Source organism: Balaenoptera musculus, chromosome 1 (genome assembly GCF_009873245.2).
Source record: "Balaenoptera musculus isolate JJ_BM4_2016_0621 chromosome 1, mBalMus1.pri.v3, whole genome shotgun sequence".
NCBI classification, from domain to species: Eukaryota; Metazoa; Chordata; class Mammalia; order Artiodactyla; family Balaenopteridae; genus Balaenoptera; species Balaenoptera musculus.
In genome coordinates this window covers 158,410,934-158,424,933 of record NC_045785.1, presented here as the reverse complement: position 1 = coordinate 158,424,933, position 14,000 = coordinate 158,410,934, and the positions used below count along the sequence as shown (strand labels likewise).

At 36.6% G+C, this 14,000-nt stretch overlaps 1 protein-coding gene across 3 annotated transcripts in view; it reads right to left on the bottom strand.

Annotated features, from left to right (window-relative positions):
• The window catches only part of EFCAB2 (EF-hand calcium binding domain 2), a 119,501-nt gene that overhangs the window by 54,990 nt on the left and 50,511 nt on the right, over positions 1 to 14,000 (bottom strand). For 2 of the 3 annotated variants that reach the window (XM_036830908.1, XM_036830905.1), the window contains exon 2: positions 1,601 to 1,680. In XM_036830908.1, the coding sequence (XP_036686803.1) occupies positions 1,601 to 1,623 (23 nt within the window). In that variant the 5' untranslated portion in view covers positions 1,624 to 1,680. Of the gene's footprint in view, positions 1 to 1,595; positions 1,681 to 14,000 lie in introns of all 3 variants that reach the window. The other variant, XM_036830901.1, reaches the window with a different exon arrangement.

The following is a 14,000-nucleotide window of genomic DNA, read 5'->3' as shown; positions in this document are numbered from 1 at the left end:
TGAAGCCCACACACCTAGAGCCCGATCTCTGCAACAAGAGAAGCCACCACAATGAGAAGCCCACGCACCGCAACAAAGAGTAGCCCCCACTCACCGCAACGAGAGAAAGCCCGCGCGCAGCAACGAAGACCCAATGCAGCCATAAATAAATACACAAACAAATAAATAAATGAATAAATTTATATATAAAAAAATAAAATATACAGGAGGATGTAGGTAGGTAATATGCAAATTCTATGCCACTTTTTAAAAGGGATTTGAGCATCCCTAGATTTTGGTATCCTCGAGGGGTGAGGGGTTGGGGGTGAGTTGGGGAGGAGTGGGGGTGTGCCTTGGAACCAAGCCCTTGTAGATACCGAGGGACGACCGTAGCTACAATTTGTCATACATAAAACCTCCTATTGTTCATTCAGTTTAGCTCAAATTTAAAGCACTTAGTCCTGGGAGTTCCCTGGCAGTCCAGTGGTTATGACTCTGTGCTTTCACTGCCGAGGGGCTGGGTTCAATCCCTGGTCTGGCAACTAAGATCCCACAAGCCACGCAGGGGGAAAAAAAAGCACTTAGTCACTTCCCACTGTTTTGTTGGCCTCTGTACTACTAGTTTCTGACTCTTGAGATTGTGATCCCATCAAATACTCCTCATTCAGCTTGGTCTCCTGGAACAATGGTATCATTGCCTTTCTTTGATGTACATATGTGGCATAGATTCTACAGCTTCTGTTATATGCATGTATAATCTCCTCTACCTTTTGCCTCTTCTTTCTTCACACTATTCTTTGTCTCCTGTCCTCCATTCTAGATCTACCAGTATTCATGTCTTTTTCTCACCTTTTTATGTTCTTTTGGTTCTTTTGGTTATTTTACTTGAGGAGTGTATCATGTTTAAGTATTATTAATCCTTCTTTGTAATATCCCATTCATAGCTTGATTATACATACCTATGTATTTTATTTTTTTATTTTTTAAAATTTATTTATTTTTGGCTGTGTTGGGTCTTCATTGCTGCGCGTGGGCTTTCTCTAGTTGTGGCGAGCAGGGGCTACTCTTCCTTGTGGTGCGTGTGCTTCTCACTGCAGTGGCTTCTCTTGTTGCAGAGCATGGGCTCTAGGCACGCGGGCTTCAGTAGTTGCGGCACACGGGCTTAGCTGCTCTGCGGCATGTGGGATCTTCCTGGACCAGGGATTGAACCCGTGTCCCTTGCAATGGCAGGTGGATCCTTAACCACTGGGCCACCAGGGAAGTCCCCATACCTATGTATTTTAAAAGCAAATTCTGTGCATTCACCCAACAAATACACACTGAGTGCCAACTATGTGTCTAGTACTAAAGCTATAGTAGAGTTGGCCTCATTCACAGAATTTAGTCTATAGGTTAGAATAGGCAATGTGGATATATATTCTTTCCACCAGATTATGAAGAATAAGAAACAGTATTGATCCGAAGCAACAGATAGAAAAGACCTTTTACAGGGCACAGAAAAATAAGTACTTTAAATAGCATAATAAATCCAAAGAATGCAAATAGAAGAGAATGAACCCTCTTCTACTTTACAAGTTGTATCAGCAATTTAGAATTAGAAGAAAACATTTCCAAACCTCACATCCACTGTATTATTTGACTCATGGTCAAATACTTCAAAAGCTTCTTTGATTTTTTTGTGAAATTCTGCTACTGCTGTCTCTGCAAAAGAAAAAGTAAATAAAAATTATTTTAATTTTAAATTCAAAACAAAAATTTCAATAACTAGAAATTCTAGGAAGGAAGAACATGGCAGAACTCCTTCCTAACATTTTTTATTCGGCGGGGGAGAGGCTATGTAGGAGAATGTCTTTACGCTTAGGAGAGGCACACCGAACTCTTTAAGAGTGAAATGTTATGATGTTTGCAATTTACTTTTTTCCCCCCTTCCTAATATTCTTTTTTTTTTTTAGTTGTTTTGTTTGTTTTTTTATACTGCAGGTTCTTATTAGTCATCAATTTTATACACATCAGTGTATACATGTCAATCCCAATCGCCCAATTCAGCACAACACCATCCCCACCCCACCACAGTTTTCCCCCCTTGGTGTCCATATGTCTGTTCTCTACATCTGTGTCTCAACTTCTGCCCTGCAAACCGGCTCATCTGTACCATTTTTCTAGGTTCCACATACATGCGTTAATATACGATATTTGTTTTTCTCTTTCTGACTTACTTCACTCTGTATGACAGTCTCTAGATCCATTCACGTCTCAACAAATGACTCAATTTCGTTCCTTTTTATGGCTGAATAATATTCCATTGTATATATGTACCACAACTTCTTTATCCATTCGTCTGTTGATGGGCATTTAGGTTGCTTCCATGACCTGGCTATTGTAAATAGTGCTGCAATGAACATTCGGGTGCATGTGTCTTTTTGAATTACGTTTTTCTCTGGGTATATGCCCAGTAGTGGGATTGCTGGGTCATATGGTAATTCTATTTTTAGTTTTTTAAGGAACCTCCATATTGTTCTCCATAGTGGCTGTATCAATTTACATTCCCACCAACAGTGCAAGAGGGTTCCCTTTTCTCCACACCCTCTCCAGCATTTGTTGTTTGTAGATTTTCTGATGATGCCCATTCTAACTGGTGTGAGGTGATACATCACTGTAGTTTTGATTTGCATTTCTCTAATAATTAGTGATGTTGAGCATCTTTTCATGTGCTTCGTGGCCATCTCCATGTCTTCTTTGGAGAAATGTCTATTTAGGTCTTCTGCCCATTTTTGGATTGGGGTGTTTGTTTCTTTAATATTGAGCTGAATGAGCTGTTTATATATTTTGGAGATTAATCTTTTGTCCGTTGATTCGTTTGCAAATATCTTCTCCCATTCTGAGGGTTGTCTTTTAGTCTTGTTTATGGTTTCCTTTGCTGTGCAAAAGCTTTGAAGTTTCATTAGGTCCCATTTGTTTACTTTTGTTTTTATTTCCATTACTCTAGGAGGTGGATCAAACAAGATCTTGCTGTGATTTATGTCAAAGAGTGTTCTTCCTATGTTTTCCTCTAAGAGTTTTATAGTGTCCAGTCTTACATTTAGGTCTCTAATCCATTTTGAGTTTATTTTTGTGTATGGTGTTAGGGAGTATTCTAATTTCATTCTTTTACATGTAGCTGTCCAGTTTTCCCAGCACCACTTATTGAAGAGACTGTCTTTTCTCCATTGTATATCTTTGCCTCCTTTGTCATAGATTAGTTGACCATAGGTGCGTGGGTTTCTCTCTGGGCTTTCTATCTTTTTCCATTGATCTATGTTTCTGTTTTTGTGCCAGTACCATATTGTCTTGATTACTGTAGCTTTGTAGTATAGTCTGAAGTCAGGGAGTCTGATTCCTCCAGCTCCGTTTTTTTCCCTCAAGACTGCTTTGGCTATTCGGGGTCTTTTGTGTCTCCATACAAATTTTAAGATGATTTGTTCTAGCTCTGTAAAAATGCCATTGGTAATTTGACAGGGATTGCATTGAATCTGTAGATTGCTTTGGGTAGTATAGTCATTTTCACAATATTGATTCTTCCAATCCAAGAACATGGTATATCCTAATATTCTTAATGTATCATTTGGCATGTTTAACTTCCTCTAGAGAGCTCAAAGAATGGAGCTTTTTTTTAAACTTTTCTACTGAGGCATAATACACAAACAAGAAAGTACCAAAGGTGCACTGATCTCAAGTACACAGCTTACTGAGTTTTTATATATGTATATAGTCATAGAGCTGAACTACCACCCAGATCAAAGTATAGAACATTCCCAGCACCAGCCTATCTTCCATCTCAGTTTGGGTAGATCCTAGCCTGAGAAGCAGAAGGAATCCAATGCCACAGATATTGTGTTTCTCTAGTGTGTCCACCTGTCTTGCTTTACTCTATGCTTGAGGAGGATGGAAATTGGGGAGTGGGAGGCATACAAAAGCAACATGTTACACTCGCTCAAAAAACTTTCAAACTAGTTTTGAGACTAAAACTTACTTAGATGAAACAATTAAAACGTCATTTATTCAGTAAATATCGATTGAGTACCTACTATGTACCACACACTATTCTAAGTGCTACGGTTAGAGCAAGGAACAAAATAGACAAAAATTCCTGCCTCCGTGGAGCTATTTTGTGTGTGGTGGGGGAGATACATAAGCTTATACACACTTGGTAAAATACACAGTAAGTCAAATGGTGCTAGAAAAAATAAAGCAGGGAAGGGACATGGGCGCTGGCAATGTGGGTAGGGGAGAATGGGATGGGATGGTGGTTTGGGAAGGCCTACCTAAGTGATAAGGTGACAGCTGCACAGACCAGAAGGAGGAGAAAGAGCCAGCCTTGTAAATATCTGCAGGAAGAGTTTTTAGCCAGAGAACAAGAAAAGCAGAATGGTAGGAAATAAGGTCAGAAAGGTATGAGTTTGGGGGTGGGGACAGATTCTATAAGGGCTCTGCAGGCTACTTTAAGGACGGTGTCTTGTACTTTGAAAGAGGTGAGAAACCACTGGAGGGTTCTAAGCAGCGAAGTGACATGGTCTGGCTTCTATTCACTTTGGCTATTATGTTAAGAATACCCTGGAAAGGAACAAGGATAGAAGAAAAGAGACCAGTTAGGAGGATATTGCTATATTCTAGATGAGAGAATATTGTACTTACTATTTGAAAAACAAATAGTTTTTCTAGAAAAAGTGGAACGGGAGAGATTAAGTATGAGTTTAGATAATTATTTTAATTATAAATATATTCCCTTTACCCTAACATAACCACTAACATAACATTTTGCTGTATTTTCCTTTCTTCGTACACAACCTTTTATAACTACCATTCATTCTCCTAACTACTTCACTGAAATGTTTTATTTTTCCAGGTTGCAACATAACCTTCAATTCTGAACAGTACCAAAGGAATGTAATAATTTATTGATAGTGTTAATTTTTCTTTATTATAATAAATAACATGGCAGCAAACTTCCACTAGTTTAATAAGCAAATAAGTGTTATCTCATTATTTAAATTTACGGCTCTTTGCTTACAAGTAAGTCTAAATAACGATCCTTTATGCTTGTTTACCACCTCTATTTTCTATGTTATGAATTGTCTGTTCATGTTCTCTGCTCATCCCTACTGCGATTTTCTGTTTTTTCTTAACAATTTGTATGAGCTCTTTAAATAATAAAGACTTAACCCTATGTCATGATTACTGAAAACAATTTTCCAGGTCAGTTGTTTTCATTTGTTTTCCTAAAATGAAAACAGTTCCATCTCCTTTATGATCACCAAAATCAAACATGATTACTGAAGAAAAAAAAAGTGAAAGAAGTTTAGACTAAGTTAAAACCACTTCAAATCCTACCATGCAGAGTTAACTACTCTTAATGTTGTCCTCTAATTTTTCACTCAACAATAAACTGTGAGCATCTTTTTATTCTCAAAATTTATTACATTATAATTTTTAGTGTCTGATATTCCATTATAGAACTTTATTATAATTTATTAAACCAACTCCCTAATTGTAGACATTTAGGTAGTTCCCAATTTTTTTGTTTTTACAATAATTCTTGAGTGAACCATTCTTCCCACTTTGTCTTTGTGCATTTGTCTTATTATCTCGCTGAAATACAATAAGTTGAATTTGTGTTAGATATTGGGAAGGCTCTTATTAGTCTTAATAGTACCTTGGGAAAATCTCACTGGTTATAATACTGCCATTGCACAAAGCTGATGTTTGCTTTTTAAATTTAAGATTATTTTTTAAAGTACATTATCTTTTATTTCTATTTTAGTCACATCTGTTAAGATTTCTTCTCATCCTTTAAAGTTTAGAAACATATCCTTTGAAAGGACCACCAAAAGAGGGAGAAAATCATCCTTTTTCTATAGGTTTGGTGAATACTCAATTCTATTTTCGTCTACAATTTAAAAATATACTTACTCTTAAATCCATCTGAAAGTTATTTTGTCATGATTCAAAGTGAAAGATTAATTTCTAATCTTATTTTAGTAATTTTTAATTTACTAAGCACTTGAGTTTTCCTCCTACTTTGTAATGTGTTATAATCCTTTATGTGATGGAGACTAGTTCTATTGTCTATTCTATCAATTCCATTCTGAATTGCATTTCTAGTCTTACACCATTACCATCCTATTATACTTATTACCACTGTTATTGGCCTTCTTTTAGGAATGTTCTTTAATATTCTCACCCGTGTATTCTTCCGAATGAAATTTAGAAATCCAAATAAAATTTAGAAATTCCAAATAAAACTCCATTGGGAGTTTTATTGCTATTGCAATGAGGCTGTATGTTGAGAAAGAATTAACATTTTAAAATAGTTTTTGGACTTCCCTGGTGGTGTAGTGGTTAAGAATCTGCCTGCCAATGCAGGGGAAACGGGTTCAAGCCCTGGTCAGGGAAGATCCCACATGCCACGGAGCAACTAAGCCCGTGTGCCACACCTACTGAGCCTGCTCTCTAGAGCCTGTGAGTCACAACTACTGAGCCCACGTGCCACAACTACTGAAGCCCGCATGCCTAGAGCCCGTGCTCCACAACAAGAGAAGCCACCGCAATGAGAAGCCCGTGCACCACAAAGAAGAGTAGCCCCCCGCTCACCTCAACTACAGAAAGCCCGTGCACAGCAACGAAGACCAAACACAGCCAAATAAATAAATAAATTTATTAAAAAATAATAATAATTTTCACATCTAAGAGATACATATTAGCTATATAGCCTGTTTTTAATCTCTAAGTTAAATGTTATGTATTATGGCTTTCCTCATATAAGCCACACACAAATTCTCCAAGAAGATTACGCCTCAGTATTTAAGGAATTTTGTGGATATATGAAGGAATCTTTTTGGAAACCTTGGAAATTCTAGAAGTTGAGGTAAATATTGATTTCTAAAAATTTGCTATTGATCTTATATCCATCTATTTCCCGAAAATTTTATTTTCATAATCCCTTTTCAGTAGATTATTTTGTATTTTCTGATAATTTATGTTGTCTCTTCTTTCCAAAATGCATACTTCTTATTTCTCCTTCATGACTTATGACACTGGCCAGAACTACCAAAACAAATTTAATTCATAAAATGATAATGATAATCCTTGCTTTTTAAAAACATTAATAGATTAGAATACTGGTCTTTTACCAGTAAATATAATGCTGACTTGTGTTTTGAAATAGGTATTACTAATAAATCTAAGGCAGTATTCTTCCATTCCTGTGCCTACATTTTTATATTAAAAACAGTTACTAACTTTTAACAACCTCTTATCAATATTTTCTAAGTTTTCTAAAATGTGTTCTGTTTCACACTCATTCCGCAAGGTGCTTCTCAATAAAAGGATTCAATGATCAAAAATGTCTGGGAGGGACTTCCCTGGTGGCGCAGTGGTTGAGAATCCGCCTGCCAATGCAGGGCACACGGGTTCGATCCCTGGTCCAGGAAGATCCCACATGCCACAGAGCAACTAAGCCCATGTGCCACAACTACTGAGCCTGCACTCTAGAGCCCACAAACCACAAATACTGAAGCCTGAGTGCCTGGAGCCCGTGCTCCGCAGCAGGAGAGGCCACCGTGGTGGGAGGCCCGTGCACCGCAGCAAAGAGTAGCCCCCGCTCGCCAGAACTAGAGAAAGCCCGTGTGCAGCAACAAAGACCCAACGCATCCAAAAATTAAAATAAATAAAAATTAAAAAAGTCTTTGAGATATTCTAAAGAAACTTGTTAACTTTAATGCAGCATTTTCCAAATTTACTGGATCATGGAATCTCCTTTTTCCAATTGTCATCTGTCAGGAATAAATAATGCTTTAATTGACATTTGGAACTTTTCTAACTCAGGAATCCTCACCCATTGGACACAGGTATGATGTGAATGGATTACAGGGGCATCCAAAAATACTGATCCTCTCATTTCTCAGTGTGGCCAGGTCGAGGTTGGGCAGCAAAACGCAACTATTCCAGGGCTTCCTAGCAGGAGGCTCAAAGCAGTACAGGATCTGATGGCAAGTACCTTGGTCACACAGGTGGCAAGCGCAACAAATGCTATCAGGTACCCACTGCTCCACACTTGCCATGAAGGTGATCTACCATATGGGCTCCTATTTCAGAAGCCAGAAATCAAATGCACCACTGCTCACCATGGACAAGGAACCCATGGAGCCACTGGAATAGTTCGTGTTCCACATGTCCATGGAACATAATATGTAATCCAGTGTTGGGACTGAGGAGGCTTGTGGCTCTAAGAAACAGCCCCCAATCCTTATCTTCACATATATTGGCTAATTCTATCCCTGTGCAGCTGATGTGCCCTTTTAGTATCAGCCAAGCCTGCTTCATGGCTCTAACAACACATACATGTTATATAAATTAAATCTTCACCATTATTTTTAAATAACTGATACGAGAAAGTTCAACTGGATTAAAAAACCATTTGCATTATATCACAAAATTTTCTAAGTTATATTTATTAATTAAAGGAGGAGTCTTTGACAGAAACAAACTCACAAATATAGAGAACAAACTAGTAACTAGTGGTTATCAGTGGGGAGAGGGAAAGGGTGAGGGGTGAGACAGGGCTATAGGATTGAGAGACACAAACTACTATGTATAAAATAAATAAGCAACAAGTATATATTATACAGCACAGGGAAATATGCCATTATTTTGTAATAACTTTAAATGGAGTATAATCTATAAACACTGAATCACTATGTTGTACACCTGAAACTAATGTAATACTTTAAATCAACTATACTTCAATTTAAAAAGGATACATTTTTGAGATTATAAATATAATTTCAACTGTTTTAAATTTTTTAGTGGTTGAGAAAAATACTTTTACATTTTTACATAAAGTTTCCCATTGGTAATAAACTATCAAAAATTGAGGAGCTTATATTTAAAAATCTGATCAGGAATTGAAAAAAGTCATCCCTCGAATCCACAGGGAGATTGGTTCCAGGACCCACGGATACCAAAATCCGAGGACACTCAAGTTCCTTATATAAAATGGCATAGTATTTGCATATAACCTACACACATCCTCCCATATATGCTAAATCACCTCTAGATTACTTATCATATCTAATACAATGTAAATGCTATATAAATAGTTGCTGGGCACACTGCAAATTCAAGTTTGAATCTGAAATTGAAAGCTTCGTATGGTAAACAACTCTATACCCATCACCTGTATCAAACTATGACTAATATTTTGCCGTTTTTTGCTTCTTCCCTATGTCTCTGTCTCTAAGTAAATTGCAGACATTACAATTATTCATCCCTGAATACTTCAACATGCATCTCCTAAAAATAAGGACATCCTCCTACGTAACCTCAATATAATTATGACATCCTTAAAAATTAACAAAAATTCACTAAGATCATCTAATATCTATTCAATATATAAATTTCTAAATTGTACCATAACGTCTTTTTTATAGTTATTTTTTCAACTTACACTATAATTAAAGTTTATGTACTACATTTGGTTTTAATATTTTTTGGTCTCTTTTAAACTACAACAGTCCTTCATCCTTCCCTAGTCTCCTATCCCCCTATGAAATTAGCTTGTGGAAGAGACCAGGCTATGCAATGTCTTATAAAATGTCCTACGTTCTGGACTTGTCTGATAGCAGTTCTTGTTTCACCTTCATGTTAAAAAACTACTTCTCCATTAAGTTTCATTCCTTCAGGACATATCACCTGCTACGCCTTCTCATTGCTGTCTTTTATTGAGTCTCTGATCACTTTCCTCCAAATTTATCACCCCAACTAATTCAGTTTCCAACAACCCATCCTCACAGTTCTATTTGATCATCAACACCTTTTGATTCCACTTATTAAAGTCTTTTAAAATCTGTCTCCCTCCTTCCATTTCCACTGCCACTGCTTAAGTTTAGACCTTCATCACTTCTGAACTGGATTAATACAGTCACTTCCTGTCTTTTTGCCTTCAGTCTCCTTTCCCTCCATTCCCATTCCATCCTTGAAACCATAGTCCACATTTTGCTAGGATGATCTTTCTAAAACAAAACTTTGCTCATATGACTTCCTGGTTTAAAATCTTTCAATGGTTCCCAACGTCTTTAAAAAAAAAAAATTCAGTCTCCTTAATCAGGTACACAAATCCCTTTACAACCTTGCCCCCTTTTTATCTCAAAAATGCCATTTCTCAGCACGTTCCCATACAGATTCTCCACTTTGAAAATCTTTGTAGTTTTTCAATTAATATGCTTTTTCATTGTCATTGTGATTGATAGTCCTTCTGTATGGAACAGTCCTCTCCTTTTTCCGGGCTAATTCTACTCATCATTCAAGGCAGTTTAAGAGTAACACACACCTTTCTGAAGGCTACCCTCATCCTCTTTTTCAATTAGGTACCCTCCTATGTAATCATGTAGCATCCATGGATATCTCTATTATAATATTATATCAAACTGTGTTGTAATCAGTGGTTTACTTATTTGTCTCCCCTTCCATACTTGTAAATACCTTGAGAACAACTTTGACACTGCCTGGAACATACTAAAATCTCAATAAATGCTTACTAAATAGTTAATAATTGCATGTGAGATAATCCATATCCCATTTGGTTATGACAATTCACAATTTCCCTTTTTGGTGTTTTGTTGGGTATTAACAGAATTATATTTATTTCCTTCATATAATGAAACTAGGTAACGTTTAATTTTTTTTCTATGTTATAGAACAATTTGTATAACAAGAGAATTATCTGTTGGGTAAGAAATTGGCAAGGAAAGAATTAAGGTAGTATAACAAAATGACAGACAGTAAAATGCAGTGTTTGACAAATTTAGCAATATATTAAAAGGATAACACATCATGACCAAGTGGGATTTATTCCAGGGACACAAGATTGGTTCAACATACAAAAATCAATCAAAGTTACATACCACTTTAATAGAATGAAGGCAGAAAAGCCACATGATTAGGACAATTGATATAGAAAAAGCATTTGACAAAATTCAACACCCTTTCATGATAATAATATTCAGAAAACTAGGAACAGAAGGAAACTTCCTCAACATGATAAAGGCCTTATATGAAAAACCCACAGCTAATATCATTTTCAATGCTGAAAGACAAAGCTTTTCCTGTAAGATCAGGAATAAGACGAAGATGCTCTCTTTTGCCTCTTCTATTCAACATAGTATTGGATGTTCTAGCCAGATGATCTGGGCAAGAAAAAGAAATAAAAGGCATCCAAGTTGGAAAGGAAGAAGTAAAATCATCTCTGTTCACAGGTGATATAATCTTATATGTAGAAAACCCTGACTCTGCCAAAAAAAACCAAAAAACAAAAAAACAAACAAAAACAAACAAAACCTGATAGAGCTAATAAACACATTCAGCAAAGTTGCAGGATATAAAATCAACGCACAAAAATCAGTCACATTTCAATACAATAAAAATTTCAATACAATAAAAACAAACAATCTGAAAAGGAATTTTTAAAATTCCATTTATAATATCACAAAAATATCAACCCCAAAAATACATAAGTTGGACATCATCAAAATTAAAACTTATGTGAATCAAAGGACACTACCAAAAGAGTGAAAAGACAACCCACGGAATGAGAGAAAACATTTGTAAAGCATTTATCTGATAAGGAATTAATATCCAGAATATACAAAGAACTCCTATAACTAAACAACAACAGAAAAACCAACCCAGTTAAAAAATATGAAAACTTTGAACAGCCATTTCTCAAAAGAAGTTATACAAATGGCTTATTAGTACCTGAAAAAATGCTCAACATCACTAGTCATCAAATGCAAATCAAAACCACAATGAGATAATACTTCATGGTCATTAGGATGTCTATTATAAAAACAGAAAATAACAAGTCTTGGTGAGGATGTGGAAAAACTGGAACTATTGTGCATTGCTGATGGAAATATAAAATGGTACAGCTAGGGACTTCCCTGGTGGCGCAGTGGTTAAGAATCCGCCTGCCAATGCAGGAGACACGGGTTCGATCCCTGGTCCGGGAAGATCCCACATGCCGTGGAGCAACTAAGCCCGTGCGCCACAACTACTGAGCCTACGCTCTAGAGCCCACAAGCCACAACTACTGAAGCCCGCATGCTGCAACTACTGAAGCCCGCACGCCTAGAGCCTGTGCTCTGCAACAAGAGAAGCCACCACAATGAGAAGCCCACGCACCGCAATGAAGAGTAGCCCCCACTCTCCACAACTAGAGAAAGCCCGTGTGCAGCCAAAAAAAAAAAAAAATGGTACAGCTGCTGTTGTGGAAGACAGTACAGTAGTTCCTCAAAAAATTAAAATCTAATTACCATACAACCCAGCAATTCCACTTCTGGGTATACATCCAAAAGAATTGAAAGCAGTGTCTCAGCAGGTATTTGTACACCAATGTTCATAGCAGCATTATCCACAGTAGCCCAAAGGTGTAAACAACCCAAATAGCCATTGACAGATAGATGCATAAGTGAAATGTGGCATATATATACAAGTGGAATATCACTCAGTCTTGAAATGAAACTATGACACGTACTACAACATGGATGAACTTTGAAGATGTTATGCTAAGTGATACAAGCCAGATATAAAAGAACAAATACTGTATGATTCCAATTATATGAGAAACCCAGAATAGTCAAACTCATAAAAACAGAAAGTAGAATGGTGGTTGCAAGGAGCTGGGAGGAATTTGCCAGGAGCTGGGAGGAATGGGGAGTTATTGTCAAATGGGTACAAAGTTTTTGCTTGGAATGAGGAAAAGTTTGGGAAATGGATAGTGGTGATAGTTGCACAGCACTGTGAATGTACTTAATGTCACTGAATTGTGCATTTTTAAATGGTTAGAATGGTTTTTAAAAAATCCTAAAAATCAAAGTTAGAAAGAAAAAAGAACCCACCATTCTAATGAAATTGTTCTAAAATTGATAGTGGTAATGGGTGCACATATCTGTGAATATATTAAAAACAAATGAATTGTATAGTTCGAAAGCATGAACTGCATGGTATGTGAATTATATCTTAATAAAGCTGCTATTAAAAAAGATGGAAGGGATATTATAATTCTTACACTCACAGGGAAGATAATTATGTAAGTAAACATTTCTCTTATTCTAATAAATAATGTGTGTATTTTTTTAAGTTACTAAAATTAAATATTAAAAAATATATATATGCCAATTAATGCAATTTTTAACAATTTTGTGAAGGCAGCCCATTTTATTTCTTCCTTCCCAATCTAAACTTTTATTTCCTCTTCTTGTTTCGTTCCATTAGCTAGCTGTCTTAGTCTACTTGGGCTGCTGTAACAAAGTATCACAGATTTGGTATTTTATAAATAACAGAAGCTTATTTCTCACAATTCTGGAGTCTGAAAGTCTGAAATCAGGGTGTCAGCATGGTTCAGTGAGGGTTCTCTTTCAGGTTGCAGACTTACCATTGTAGCTTCACATGGTGGAAGGTGCTAGGGAGCTCTGTGGGATCTTTTTTATAAGAGCACTAATCCCACACGAGTGACCTAATCACTTGCCAAAGGCCCCAACTGCTAATACCATCACCTTTGGGAGTTAGAATTTCAACATGTGAATCTGGTGGGGGACACAAAAATTCAGACCATAGCACTAGCACTTACAGTATCTTGTTGAAAAGGTGTGGTGAGATGGGACATCCTTGCCTTGTTCCTGTTCTTAGTGGGAAAGCTTCAAGTTTCTCACCATTAAGTCTGATGTTAGCTGTAGATTTTTGTAGATGTTCTTTATCAAGTGGAGGAAGTTCCCCTCTATTCCTAGCTTACTGAGAGTTTTTAACATGAATGGGTGTAGGATTTTGTCAAATGTTTTTTCTGCATCTATTGATATGAATGTGTGATTGTTCTTTTTTGGTCTGTTGATGTGATGAATTACATTAACTGACTTTTGAATGTTGAAGCAGCCTTGCATACCTGGGATAAATCCCACTTGGTTGTGATGTATAATTCTTTTTATATATTGCTG